Here is a 14,740-nt window from a genome sequence, read left to right on the forward strand (position 1 = left end):
GACCAGGGTTCCAGAGGCAGGTGGTGGCAAACCACCTCTGTTAGCCTCTTGCCATGAAAACCCAGCCAGGGGTCGCCATAAGTCAGCTATGACTTGATCGCACACTGCACCACCAAGTTGAGGGGCAGTAGACTCACAATAGACAGTGCACACCTTCACACAATACCAGGCTAACTTATGGAACTGACTGCCACCAGATACATTGATGGACATGAACCAAGATGGCTTTAAACTGGACACATTTGTGGAAGAGGAGTGGTCTGTCGGGGGTTGTTAGCTGTGATAGCAAGATGGAGCTTCCATAAACAGGTGCAGAGTACTTTGGAATACACGCTGCTGTCAAGCAGCAGGGAGTGCAGGCTGTGGGCAACAGGAAATTGTTCTAAATGGAATCTTGGTGTGATCAGCAGGGCTTTCCATACGTTCTTGCAACTATTCAGGGCCTTTTTTGTGGTGGTCCCAGGAATCTGGAATAACTTTCCTGCGGAGAAGTGGGCTGTCATCCCTCTCTTTTAGGAGGATTTGTATAGCACCCTTTTGAACATGCTTTTGGCAAGTCAGTCTGTTGATGCTGTTTTTGTGTGGGTTTTCATCTACTGCTCTGTCCCGCAAAATCTGAATATTTTTTTTTTGATGTAGCACCTCATAATATAAAATGGCAGCCGTAAAAAGCAACTTCAGTTTAGGTGTTATTCAAATTACAGACATCATTTAAGTTTGTCATTTTATTTTTAGCGCTTATTTTGTTTCTAGACGTTAAGTACAGGCTTGTAAACCGACATTCGCCCCGTTGCTTGTGTAAGAATTCCCTCCAGGTGATCAGGGAGAGAAGTTCAGCGAAACTTTGCTATCCCCCCGCCACCCCCTTTCTTCTTTTGTAAATCACAACATGTGTGGGCAAGCAGTCAGGCTCACTGGTAATTTTGGAGGACATTTTCAAGTCAGCCTTAAATGTATTTGTGAACTGCCTCGATCGGTGGGGAAAGGGCTGGGAAATCAATACAATTGGAGGTATGACAGCGATGGAGCTGGAGAGATGTTTATTTTATTATAGTTATATCTGGCTTTGAGAAAAGCCCAGGGCAGCCAACAGATGTGTAACTGACTCGGTGCGGACCACTGAAAGTGGGTTCAGTCTTCTGTTAATACAAAGCCGCTGGCTGTTGATGGAGACTCGGATTCTAGGTGGCCATTGGGTATAGATGCTTTTGAGAAAGGATGAGAACGCCGATTCACAGGGGGGAATAGATCTATCGTTGCCCAATAACCAGGGTGACTAAAATAGAACTTCCTCATGCAGAGGCAGCCTACCTCTCAATATGTGAAGCTACAGATGAACAATAAGGGGACGGCATCACTTTCACAGCCTTCCCAGAGGCGCCTGACAGATGAACAGGGCAGTTCAAACAGGCAAAAGGGTTCTCATACACTGCATATGTGGAACTCACTGCCGCAGAGGGCTTCCTTTTCCTGCCCTCTCCTTCAGCATGACCCCCAAAAGAGAGCTCTGTGCGGCTCAGGATGCCTCTTTGCCAGTCCTGACCCGCTGTCTCGTTGCTTTTCCTTTTCCCTGCAGGATGGACCGAATGACAGAGGACGCCCTGCGCCTGAACCTCTTGAAGCGGAGCCTGGACCAAGCCGACGAGCGGGATGACGTCCTGGCCAAGAGGCTGAAGATGGAAGGGCACGAGGCCATGGAGCGCCTCAAGATGCTGGCGCTGCTCAAGAGGAAGGACCTGGCGGGCATCGAGGTGCCCCACGAGCTGCCCGTCAAGCAGGATGGCCTGAAAGTCTACGAGGAGAAGCTGAATGGGAACCTGAGGCCCCACGCGGACAGCCGGACTTCAGGCAGGCCGGGGAAGGAGAACATCAATGATGAGCCAGTGGACATGAGCGCAAAGAGGAGGTAGGAGGCTTTATTTTGACCTGGGAAAGAAAGGTGCCTGTCTCGGGTCAGAGCTATCTTCCCTGTCCTGAAGACTAAATGCAAAACGTATCCCTGCCTCCAAGGGAATACAGTATTATCAGATTAACCTAACATTCCAGGCCTTTTCCCAATTTAACCCTTGAGTCTTGAAGACCAGGCAAAGTAAGTGCGTGTGTGTTTCTGAAAGACACTCCGGCATAGACTGTGGTGTCTCTGCAGTGCAGGGCAGGAGTTCAGTCCATGAGGAGGGGCCGACACCACAAACCCCGCATTCTGCTCCTGGAGCGTCCAAGTTCTCCGTTTCCCGGGAACTTTCTATGTTGTGGGCTGCGTGGAAGAAGCAGGATCAAACATGACCGTGTAAAGTTTCTGCTGTCTGTTGATTTAAAATACTTACAGGCTACATTAACGACATTCAATCTAGATAAGAACTGTAAAACAAAAGAGGAAGCAGCTACTATAAAAAACGGCTATATTGACCGGTTTAAAAGTCTGGCTGGTTTTAAGGAAACCCACTCGTGATTGGTGGCTCCTCATATGTGGAAGCAGAATGTTCCAAAGCTGTAGCACGGTGCATCTCACTATCACTGTACTAACCTTTCACAGTAAGGGCCTGTGAATCAGCTACCCGTAAAGAAGCATGGTCCCACGTGTGTGCAGGTCCTCAGGCTACACAGGGCTTGATGGGTCAACAGCACCCCTTAAACAGGAACAGGAAGTGCAGTACCACCCAGTGCAGCTGATGCGACATTGCTTGGACACATCCCCGCCTTCCTGGGCCCATTTAAAAAACAGGCAAGAGTATTTGCACCAACTGAACTTCCCGGGGTATCTTCAGGGGCAGTCTCGTGTAAAGCGCATGGCAGTAGTCAAGCCCAGAGGCTGCAGAAGCATGGATGTGGCCTTCTTGTCTCACAGAGCAGTGCGGCTTTATCATTTCCTGCTCCGTGGAATCAAGTTGGCAGGGGCTACAAATGATTAAAAAAAAACAAATAATCCCAGCCTTCTACCCCACGTGCTGTAATTTAAACGGGACTCGGTTAAATCTGTGATGATGATCTTGAATTTGAGCATGGCAGGCAGTGTCATGTAATGTGTGATCTCAGATGCCCAAGTGGGGCAGCAGGGCGGCATTTCCCCTGACTGGGGCTGGGGAGAGCATCGTTGATGTCCGGGGCCCTTCTGGAGGAGGGTCTGTGGCTCAGTGGAAGAGCCTCTGCTTAGCATGTCGGAGGCCCCAGGTTCATTCCTAGCCCTCACCTGTCGAAAGGACCAAGCGGTAAGAGATGTGAACGACCTCTGCCGGGGGCCTGGAGAGCAGCTGCCAGTCTGAGTAGACGATACTGACCTTGCTGGACCGATGGTCTGGTTCAGTATAAGGCAGCTTCATGTGTGTTTAATTCAGGGATGTTTAATTCAGCTTCATTTGCATAATTTACGCAGGTCATGGAATTCACGTTGTTTGGGGTGCGGAATTATCAGTTTCTTCCTCATTTTGAAACGCAGTGTATGATCCATTTCCATTTGTCCTCAGAGGCTGCTCCACAGCTGCTGAATGCCTCCAGTTAACTCACCAGAACTGGGGTGATCAGCTCTTGTTATTGCTGTGTGTTCCCCCTGGATGTGGTTGAGCTGGTTTAAGAAGCGTGACCATGTGCAGCCATTGGTACTGATGTCCCCAAGGGCAGTGAGACTGATTTTGAGAGAGAGAAATATTTCCTGGTCTGATCCTATGGGCATCCTAGCCAGTCAGGAACATGAAACTGCTTTGATGGTTCTTTCTTCTGAAAAGTGGGCCTTCAGTAGTTTAATAAATAAAGCCTCTTTAAAAGGCAGCGAGGGCTGAAATAGCAAAGACTTTCTTTCCTTTTGCCATAATTCCTGAAAAATCAGTGAGTAGTGGGGGGGACACTTATTTAAGAAGCATTGCCCTAGATAGGTTCCATTGGCCTTTAAATTTCTGATTGGCTAGGAATCTCCATGTGACCAGTTTAGGAAACAGTCGGGCGGATCTAACCATCCTCTAAGGAGCTTTTGTCCAGCTTAAGAGGCTCTTCCTCCCATAGAAGAGCCACTGGATTACATCTGGGCTCAGTGGAGCAAATGGATAGAGGTAGAAGCCAAACCAGTGCCTTTGTAGTCAAATTTAACAAAATCGTGTTTGTGACATGATCCCCAGTTGGTTGGGATCACGCTTTGGAGAAGAAGGAAATCCAAACCAAGGAAAGAACTTTTGGTGCTGAAACATCAGCATATCAGGGGACCAATGGCAGGGATGGGTGCAAAAAACAGTGACACTCCCCCCCTGTGGACTGGAGAGTGCCCTCAAGTCATAGCTGACTTATGGCGACCCCTGGTGGGATTTCATGGCAAGAGACTAACAGAGGTAGCTTGCCGTTGCCTGCTTCTGCAGCCCTGGTCTCCATTGGAGGCCTCCCATCCAACTACTAACCAAGGCCGACCTTGCTTAGCTTCTGAAATCTGACGAGATCAAGCTCACCTGGGCTATCAAGGTCAGGGGCTCCCCCCCTCCCGCAGTAGGGGATATTTTGTCCTCCTCCAAAAGTTCTGTGCTTGTCCTGGAAGATCCAAACTATTGAGGATTTGGCACAATCCTAGAAATAGTTAAGTTGGCTCAGCAGACACTTGGTTGTAGAGAGGAGGGGTCCTTATTGCGATCCCATGCCAATGAACTTTCAGCCCTTTGCCGATTGGTATTAGAGTACCACCCAGGGGCTAGCGAACATGTGCCTCCCTCTTGTCCCTGCAGTGTGTTGGCAGTGCGGGGGTGTGAACGGGTGTGAACCAGAGCCCAGCAGTTACTGCGGGTGCTGGCTCGAGCACTGAAATCCTGACTCACTGGTGCAGTCACGGGTGGCAGGGAGACAAGATGCCTGCCGTGGGCGGGAGAAAAGCATCTCTAATGGAGAACCGTCTTGGCTGGCGCTCTGTTTGGCTGGTTGCAGCCCCAGGCTGCGTGCCTGCCATCTGCCCCACCGCCTCCGGTCAACCTCCGTTCCCTGGTGCTGGAACAGAAGGATCTTGCAGTTTGGATGGTGGAGGTAGCCGCGTTGATGGAGAGTGTGCTGTAGGCAGCCAGTGAGCGGTACTCAAGAATGCGGCAGGGGTCTCAAGCCGGGGGGGGGGGTGTCATGCGCCGCGAATATTCTGATTACCCAAGCAAAGTCTTAAACTGACCTGGAAGCTTTTATCGTTCTTCCAGATCGGAGGGAACAAATGGTCAGCATAGGTGGTGGGCAGAATCACTCCAGAGCTTAGGAATATGACATGATCAAAATGCTAACCCAGTTGGGTGTAGTGGTTAAGAGCGGATGGATTTTAATCTGGAGAACCGGGTTTAATTCCCCACGCTTAGGCTTGAAGCCAGCTGGGTGACCTTGGGTCAGTCACAGCTTCTTGGAACTGTCTCAGCCCCACCCACGTCACAGGGTGATTGTCGTGAGGATCATAATAACACGCTTTGTCAGCCGCTCTGAGTGTGGCATTAAGTTGTCCCGAAGGGCGAGATATAAATCAGATGTTGTTGTCTCGTGTGGCACAGGGCACAGCAACATCACAGGGCAGCCCATTGTAGGTAGGAGACGGTGGGGCCTGTGCTTTGGTCCTGCTCCCGTTCATTTCAGCAGGGCGGGTGCAGGAGAACTTCCCATGGCTGGTTGCCCACGTTAAGCAGTGTTTTGTGGATAGGTGAGGATAGCATTGGAATTTTCCATGTCTGGCACCATGTCCTCGACTGGGCCTGTAGAGTCGCTTCTGCCCACAAGAAGGAGACCCCCTGGAAAGTAGCGGAGGAGAGTTTTGAAAAGTTTTTAAAGTTTTCAAAAGTTTAAATTAAGTTTTTAAAAGTTTAAACATATATGGTTTAAAGGCTACATTCATTGGGGAGAGGTTCACCAGCGGCTACTGAAGTGGTGATTAAAAGGGAACAGCAAACTTCTAAACAGCAGCGCTAGGAGGCAATGTCCGGGGAAGACCTCGGCCTCTAGGCCCTCTGCTTGGCCCTCCAGAGTAACCGGTTGGCCACTGCGTGCTACACGATCTCACACAGCAAGGCTCTTCTTATGTGGAAAGCAGGGGGTTTAGGAGGACAAAGAACAAAGAAATTCTGCAAAGAAGTACACCTTTCCTAGCACTTGAGCTTCTTTGAGAATTCAGAATGATATTTCCTTCAAAGGTGATAGATGATGATGATAATAACAACAACAACAACAACAACAACAACAACAACATTCGATTTATATACTATCCTTCAGGATGATTTAACACCCACTCAGAGCGGTTCACAAAGTATGTTATTATTATCCCCACAACAAACACCCTGTGCGGTGGGTGGGGCTGAAAGAGCTCCTAGAAGCTGTGACTGACCCAAGGTGACTCAGCTGGCTTCAAGCGGAGGAGTGGGGAATCAAACCCGGCTCTCCGGATTGGAGTTCCACACTCTTAACCACTATACCAAACTGGTTAACCCGCCCCCCCCCCCGCCCAAAAAAAACCCTAACAAAAACCATCTGTGGTGAAGACAGCTGATGACAAACAGATACAATGCATACCCCGAAAAATCTGTGGTCCCTGTCAAAGAGGAGTGTTTAAGAAGAAGAGCCAGTTTCATATGATGTGGGTTGTTCTTCCGTGGCTTTGGCTGCTAGAAGTCTCTGGATACCCTGTCATGGTCTCGGAAGCTATGGAGGGAAAGATGACTGAAGCCAGGGGAGGCAGAGTTTTAGGAAACCCTAAAGTGGTTTGTGGCAAAAAGGGAGTAGAGGGCGATGGTTACACGACATGGGAGCCGTCATTCCTTGCGTGCCGTGCTCCTGTCCTCTGAAATGAGTCGTCCTCTGTGCGGAGCTTCAAGTGTGTGGTTTTCAGTCTCTTTTTAATTATTGTTTGAACTGACATTTGGAATTTGTTTTCTTATTATTCTCACGGAGACCCTTTATAGCTGAAAAATAATGTCTTAAAAACGGCAACCGTCACAGCCTCAGAGGAGAGGGTTTCACATGGAGGAAGGGCTAAGGATACAGTAACGTCTGTCCTACGGACGTTATCCTTCGTGTCTGATCGCTTGCATAAAGAGCCCCATAAGTTCCCAGCACTCTTGGTGGCCGAGGAGAGATAGAAAGTGGGTGGGTCCCATTTGAGTCGCCCACGTTCAGCTTCGGTTCTCTGCAGCATTGAAGTCCAGACTGTGCAGCTTTCTGGCTACTCGGTGGCCTTATCTGGCATCTGCCCTGTGAAAGGAGCCAGTTTTTTGTCTTCTTGGCCGCGATGGGCTAAGTTTGCAGATGCGCCGGTGTTACCTCCCAAGGGTGAAAGGGCAGAGTTAGGGCTTCTGTTACTTCAGTGCAGGGGGAAGCTGTGCATCGATGCTCCGCACTGGCCTCTCTCTCTCCTCCCCCTAATTCATAGTTGCCCCTCCTTCACAGTGCTCTACAATGGAGAGGGGCCGTGGCTCAGGGGAAGAGCCTCTGCTTTGCATGGAGAAGGTCCCAGGTTCGAAGCCCCCCCTGGAGAGCTGCTGCCTGTCTGAATAGATGATCCTGACCTTGAGGGACCAAGGGTCTGAACACATGGGGGTTCATGTGAATTCTTCCTCTCCAGTGTTTGAGGCTTTAGCAGATCCCCCCCAGCTGTGGGGCCCAGATCTCGCAGATGGTCTCAGTTGTGCTGTCTCCACTTCCGTACGGGCCAGGCCAGGCCACCGAAGTTCCACAGTTGCAGCTTCGGTTGTGATTTCTTTCCCTCCGCATCTTTTCCCTACTTGAAAGCAGACCCTTGCTCCCGCCACCCTGCACGTCTTTAAGTGGCAGGCGAGACACGGATAAGGCATCCCTCTTTTTCTGTTACTGTGGCTTTAAGCATCCGGGGTGGGGGTGCTGTTTTGGATCAGTAAAATGGTCCGGTGCCTTTTCCTCAAGATCCTCACCGTTATCCCCCTCGTTGCCTTTTTAGGGCCAAAAGGTACATTGGGAATTCCCGTCACAGAACTTTAGCGCTGCACATGGTTTGGATCTGAGGGCCGAAGCTCTCTTTTCCTGCTGCTGTCGAATTTGGTTGTTTTGGGGACAGTTGCCAACAGAAGCCCTGGTTACGTCGCTGCCTCCCTCTGTGTGACGTCACAGTGCACGCAGCAGTGCTTGGTGACAGCTGGGGTGACATCACCCGTCTCCAAGCGACAGGAAGCGGCGGCCGCTTCAGATGCCTGAGGATCACTTCCAGGTCACACGTGGGTGTTTCAATCTGGGCTGAAACCGTTTCTCTCTTCAGAGGAGACACTTAACTGAGGTTGTGATGAATGTGGAGTTCAGGTATCTGCCAGCCTCAAAACTTTTGTCTTTTGAAAAATTCTCTCTCCTGCATCTCTGATCCGGTGAACTTTTTGCCACACCTTGCCTCATGTAAAAATGTTTGCTGTGGCCTCCATTTTCCCATTTGCAGTCGATGCCTCTGCTCCTTCATCGGGGCCTGGAATTATCCCTAAGCACCTGGCTTGTCCATCTGTTTAATTCCTACGGCTGGGAGTTTAGACAAAATAATTGCTTAACTAAATGTTAATTAGTGATTAGGCTAGGACACCCACCCTGGTTAGTTGAGGGGACTTAACAAGCAAGAACGCCTGGAATTCCGGAGTTTCTGACTGCCTGTACCAAGTTTGACAAAACAGGATTTTAAAACCAGTGCCTTTTCCTGCTGGTTTGCATTTGACATTAGCAAAAAATGTGCGTTTCCAAATGAAACAGGCCTGATTTTAAACATGACCCTGGCGAGGCCAGAAGCACTCCCTGAGGGACTCTGCACAGCTACAGCTTCTTATTTAAGCCGGGCAGCTCAATTTAAGCAAGACACCTTCAGGCTTAAAGTGCCTTGGCCTCACTAGTGGCTTTTGTCAGTCAAGCCCTGAGTGTGACTTCCCCAGCCTGGCAAACAAACCTATCTGAGTCAGTAAGGTTCTGCCTTGCGATGCCTTGTTGCCTGGAGGCGATATTTACTCACCCAAGGTGAGTAAGTCAGTAGTTGTTGGCACGCTTGGCTTTCTTTCCAGTGCTAAGATCCTGAGGCAGCCAACCCCCCAGGGCTCAGCTGAAATTGAGACCGGTTCTCAGAGCACATGGCCATTATTCTGCCACATGCTTGCCCGATCATGATGTGGCATATAAGAGAAAGGCTGAAGGGAGGAGGTGGGGCTTGCTGTTGTTTTTATCCACAGTTGGCCAGTGCGTTGTGCCCCTTACGTTAATCAGGATGGCAAAGTATGCCCGGCAAATCTTTCCAGAGAAGAGCTGCACGAATGGGTCACCACCACTGAACAGGCCCTGTTCCTGGTCACTCCCCATTTAACTTTTGGAGGTGGGGAGGCGGCCCTCGGGCTGGGGTCTCCAATGAAGATCTTAACGGGTGACTTCATAGGGGAGTAAGTGGATCCGTGTTATCTATCCGTTCTGCTCTCTTTTCATCCGTGCCGCAACCCTGTGAAATAGGTTAGAATCAGAGACGGTGACTGGTCCAGTGAGTTGCATGGCCGAGTGAGAATTTGAACCCAGGTTCTTCCAGGTCCTAGACTGATACTCCTAATGCCACACTGGCTTAGGGTGAAGCTGAGCCTGGCCTGGATTTCCACGTGGGGTATTTTTGCCTTGCCATTGCAGGCTGTCGCCCGGTTCTTGAAAACTGCAAAATTCAGCTTCTTTCTCCTAATCTCCCTCCCCCTCCTCCCCCCTCCTCCAGCAGCGACCAGGACAGGGGGCGGCTAACCCCCTCGCCAGATATCATTGTCCTTTCCGATAATGAGGCTTCCAGTCCCCGCTCCAGTTCCCGGATGGAAGAAAGGCTCAAGGCTGCCAACCTGGAAATGTTCAAGGTGAGTGGCTTCTCCACCCTGGCGCCTGAGAATTAAGTGGCAAGATCACGTGCAGGCTCCCAGATGGTGCAGAATGCTGCTTCAGGCAGAATGCGAGGTAGTTCTTTCTCCACTTGGCTACACAGCCTGCAGGGTCATGGCCTCCTCCAAGGAATCTTAGAGTCTGTAGTTCTACAGTGCTCTACAGCACGCTTTCATCGAAGCCCTTACTGTTTGCTTACTAAACACAGATTTCTGGGTGATTCTGTCCTTAAGATGTGACTGGGGCACCAGGGCATGCAGCTGTTGTACCACTCGGGTAACCTGAAAGATCCCAACAGAAACTCAAAAACGCATTAATGGTTTTGCCAAATGTTGTTGCCGCTTGTACTCCAAGTGATTTTGGCATCCTAGGCAATTTTGGCTGGGGCCGTATCCTGCCCTCGCCTGCTTGCGAGTGAATCTTCGGCTCCCTAAGAATGAAGGGTGCCTCTCGCATTGACCCGCATCCTCTCCTCTCTCCCCAGGGCAAAGGCGTTGAGGAAAGGCAGCAGCTCATCAAACAGCTTCGGGACGAGTTGCGGCTGGAGGAGGCCCGGCTGGTGCTGCTCAAGAAGTTGCGGCAGAGCCAGCTGCAGAAGGAGAACGTGGTACAGAAGGTGATGCGTTGGGTGGGCCGTGGCCATTGGAGGAGGGGCAGCCCATGCACATGACACACTGCAGTTCCCAGACTGCATGCTGCAAGAGTAGCTGAAAATTTGCCCGTCAGAAAGTGCACGCAGCATCAGTTCCCACTTCCTATACCTTGCCTGCGGCATTCGATGGAGAGTCTGCTAGCATTCCCTGATGAGGCTGCTTCTACACCTAAGGACTTCACCAGTCACCAAGCATGGCCTCATCTGTGAGCCCCAACTCTCTGAACAGAGTGTAGCTCTGTTCTGGTGTCACTTGATCCCCAGGTTGCAGTTTAGAACCCAGTCCACGATTTGCACTCCCAGCACCCCCGCAAGCTGGACTTTTAACACCGCTTGTCCACTTTCGTCGCCCGTCTGTTCCTGGCTCCAGTCTCGGGGGGGGGAAGTGGAACAGCAGCCGTAACTGTGGGTTTGTCAGTTCAGACATGGTGGCCAGCTACGATCAGCACGTCCCGTAGTTAGCAAACCCGCTTCAAACCTTAGCTTTGGTCACTGACCTGCTAGTTAATTCTGATGTTGCCCATCAGACCGGTTCGCACATACAATGCCAAGCCATGATTTGGCGCTTTGGGGATGCTCCCGTGCTCGTCCCCTTCGCTCTTCCCCTTGTGTACTGCAGTTTAATTAAGGGCCTCCACATTGGCGCAAAGCGTTGTTTACCAGAACACACAAATCAGCAAACTCGGCCATGGGCTTCCATGGCTTGCAGGTTTGGAGGGGAAACTCAGATGCCCAGACTGCTGGTGTCTCTCTCATGGGAAACTGCGTTTTGTGTTAAACACAACAAACTAAAGTGCAGCAAGTAAGGGAGTGGGGAAGGAGTATGTGAAGTCCGGGATTATTCCCATAACGCTGGATAGGTCATTTGAGGTTACATGTGAGCTGATCCACAGTTAAGCTTCCTTAACCACTGCTTGGCGGCACATCTGAATTAAGCCAATATTATCTGGGCTGTTCCACGTTTGCTGGGAACAATTACTTTCCTGTTATTCTCAGGACTCATTGAGAAGGAACACGTGTATCATTTTGAATGTGGATTGAAGCAGGTCTCCAGTTTTGCTCCACGGAGAAATGGTATGGCAGATACCAACTGAAGCTCCCCATTAAAAATAACGCCAGCCTTGCTCTCTTTCTTCTCTGCTAGACTCCGGTTGTTCAGAATGCAGCATCTATTGTCCAGCCATCTCCTGCCCATGTTGGACAGCAGGCTCTGTCCAAACTTCCCTCCCGGCCTGGAGCTCAGGGGGTTGAGCCCCAAAACCTCCGAACATTACAGGTAAGGAAACACTGGTTGGTTGCTCCTTATGTCGCCTCCTAAGCAGTTCCTTTGGGGCTCTGGAGAGTGACAGTTGCAAACCCTTGGGAGACTTCCGTCACTTATCTGTAGCAGAGCTGAGTCCCATGGTCACCAGTGTTCAAATCTGCTGTTGCTCTTTCCGTGTTTAATGTTTGGTGTTTCACAAAGGTTACTTTCTGTGAGTTCCTGAAGGAGAAAGATCCCGAAGATCTTTTTCAGGGTTCCAGAATTTTTTCCGGAGTCTTGCTTTCTTGTCATACCCACCCACCAAAATGTAGTTGGCTTGCCTCGAAAGTGAGAATTCTGTATGGTGTAGTGCCCTTCATTAATTTGATTTTCATGTACTTTCCCCTTGCATACATACATGCATACATGTGGTTTGCAGCCATGCCCACTCTATTTGCTCTGTGTACGACTGGCAAAGCAGCAAGATGCAAACAAATCGCTATCTCCTCCAGTCTGCAGGGTGCAAACAAAATGCTTCCTTCTCCGCTGCGTCAGTAGGTTGCAAATAAATGCTTTCTACCTGTAGCACCGCATGGTGCAGGCTGTACATCAACACAAGCATGAAGCATTTGAGGAAGCATACGCATACACATAAAGAACAGAAGAGCCATTAAAAAGTAAATCGTTCAGGGGTTGTCTCAGTAACAAGCCTGCTTGAACGTGTCTGCTGCTAATTATGGGTTTCTTTATTTTCGTTGAATGTTGCAGAGGATAAGCCAAAACCCCAGAAGTGGTTAAGATTCCATTAGTCAGTTGTATGATAGGATAGAGCACTGCACAACCCCGGTGCCAGCTTATCTCCTTGCCAAGCTGGAGGAGGTGGCACCTGGAGACGCTTTGCTCATTCCAGGTCCTCTTCAGTACGTGTTCTGTCATAGGGAATACTGCTGGGCTTTGAATGAGCGGAGGAAGTCCCTTTCGTATTCCTGCTGTACGGGGACCTTTCTGTTGTGATTGAGAGCAGGCGGTTGCCTTTTGCCTCATAGGGCCAGCCAGCTCTTCCCAAGAACCTCCCCCGCTTCCTTTTTCTCCGGCACCATTGCAGCGGTTCCCAGAAATGCATTAGCATCCCATCGACCTTTTTATGATGTGTCAACTCCACACCAGGGGATGGGAGGGTGCAGCTCCTTTGTTTGGATCCGTGCCCGAAGACGTCTCAGTAGCTCAGATCCTTCGACAGAGACCTCTTCCCATCGATCAAGACACACCTTGAGGTTCCCGCAGCCACCTGTTCGGCAACATCTGTTGCCATTAAGAGGAAGCATGTGGGGTGATGCAGAACCTGGGAAACGGGAGCCCGGGATTACGTGCTTTTGGAAAGGTCGCGACGGGTTTTGCTCATGGGCTTGGTGTAACTTGGGAACGGCCAGCGGGTGGACCGCTGGTCAGACGTGGCCTAGAAGCAGTTCAGTACAGCTGTAACACACGTCCCATTTTGTTCCACGGTATAATGTTACGCTTCTCTTGGGCTGTTGAAGAATACAAGGCCTGCTGGATTGGACCAGAGGTCCATTTGGTCCTGCATCGTGTATCCCACGGTAGCCAGCCAGCTTCTTCTAGGAAGTCCACAAGCAAGGGACAGAGGTGGTCTGGTTGCCCCATTCAGTTGCTTCTCAGTCACACCTCTTCAGTGGCAGACTGCTTCTGCACATGGAGGTTCCGTTGAGATGGTCATAGTTAACAGCCACTTGATGGACTTTTTTCCCCTCTGTAAATTTGTGGGACTGTAGAGGCTGTAGAGGCAAAAGCACTTCCCTTAGTCATAGAAACATAGAGCTAAAAGGGACCCCAAAGGTCATCCAGACCCCTGCACAGCACAGGAAATTCACAGCTATTTCCCACCCACCCCCGGTCACCTCCCCCAGTGACTCCTGCTCTGTGCCTAGAAAAAGGCAAAAAATCCTTCAGGATCTCTGGCCAACCTGGAGGAAAACCCCTTCCTGACCCTGAAGTGGTGGTCGGCATTACGCTGGGCATACCAGAAAGGGCCCTAAGAGCCAAGCACCAGCTCCATCCCTTCATGCCCTCCCTCTCCTGACCTGTGCACATTCATATTAAGTCAGGGAATCATGCTAGCTGTCAGATGACCATCTAGCCTCTGCTTAAATGCCTCCAAGGAAGGAGAGCCCACCACCTCCCGAGGAAGCCTGTTCCACTGAGGGGCCGCTCTCACTGTCAGGAAGTTCTTCCTAATGTTTAGCCAAAAACTCTTTTGCTTTAATTTTAACCCGTTGTTTCTGGTCCGACCTTCCGGGGCAGCAGAAGACCACTCTGCTCCATCCTCTTATGTGACAGCCCTTCAGATACTCATACGGCATCTCGCTTAAACTTGGCGGCGGCTGTGCGCGGAAGCCACGTGTGCCAGAGGTCCGTTGCTGGGGTGGGGGGCTGTGCTCATTGATAGGAGCAGGGCAGCTTCCTGCACAACTCGGTCTGCCGTTACTGTGACCCCCTGTGGCCCCCTCATGAGTTCTGACGACCCTCAGAGTCCTCCAGCAGAGTGTGAAAATTGACTGCTGTACTCCCTTGACGTGGTTTTGCCTCTGGTCTACTGAGCCACAGCTCCTCTCCGTAAGAGCATTCCAGAACCGCTCGGAGTCCTCCGTAGCAGGCAGAGACACGGATGTGGCCCACTCTGCTGCTCTTAATGGCCCTCGGCTCTTGAGATCTCAAGCAGATTTTCATGTACGTCGGCCCCCAAGCTGGCTCTGCAGCCCAATGGCTGATGCTTCCAACAATTCTGAAGCCTCTTGAGGACCAGGTGAGCGGTTCCCATGGGCCGGATGTGGGGCACTGGACTACAGTCTCCCCCATCCAGATTTAGCATTGCTGATCTCTCTCTTTGCCGTCAACCAAGGGTATGCAGGTTGGCCACTCTTGGGCCAGTTGAACTGTCTTATCAGAAAAGGCCAAGTGAAGTTGTGCCTCTTTGGTACTGTGCAGTTGCTTGCTCCTGGCAG

At 50.6% G+C, this 14,740-nt stretch overlaps 1 protein-coding gene across 4 annotated transcripts in view; it reads left to right on the plus strand.

The window, feature by feature from the left end:
* The window catches only part of GATAD2B (GATA zinc finger domain containing 2B), a 63,876-nt gene that overhangs the window by 35,559 nt on the left and 13,577 nt on the right, over nucleotides 1-14,740 (plus strand). For 3 of the 4 annotated variants that reach the window (XM_055001225.1, XM_055001216.1, XM_055001242.1), the window contains exons 2-5: nucleotides 1,577-1,906; nucleotides 9,671-9,803; nucleotides 10,310-10,441; nucleotides 11,622-11,753. In XM_055001225.1, coding sequence (XP_054857200.1) covers nucleotides 1,578-1,906; nucleotides 9,671-9,803; nucleotides 10,310-10,441; nucleotides 11,622-11,753 — 726 coding nt within the window. In that variant the 5' untranslated portion in view covers nucleotide 1,577. The remainder of the gene's footprint in view (nucleotides 1-1,576; nucleotides 1,907-9,670; nucleotides 9,804-10,309; nucleotides 10,442-11,621; nucleotides 11,754-14,740) is intronic. The other variant, XM_055001233.1, reaches the window with a different exon arrangement.

Source organism: Eublepharis macularius, chromosome 1 (genome assembly GCF_028583425.1).
Source record: "Eublepharis macularius isolate TG4126 chromosome 1, MPM_Emac_v1.0, whole genome shotgun sequence".
Lineage (NCBI taxonomy): Eukaryota > Metazoa > Chordata > Lepidosauria > Squamata > Eublepharidae > Eublepharis > Eublepharis macularius.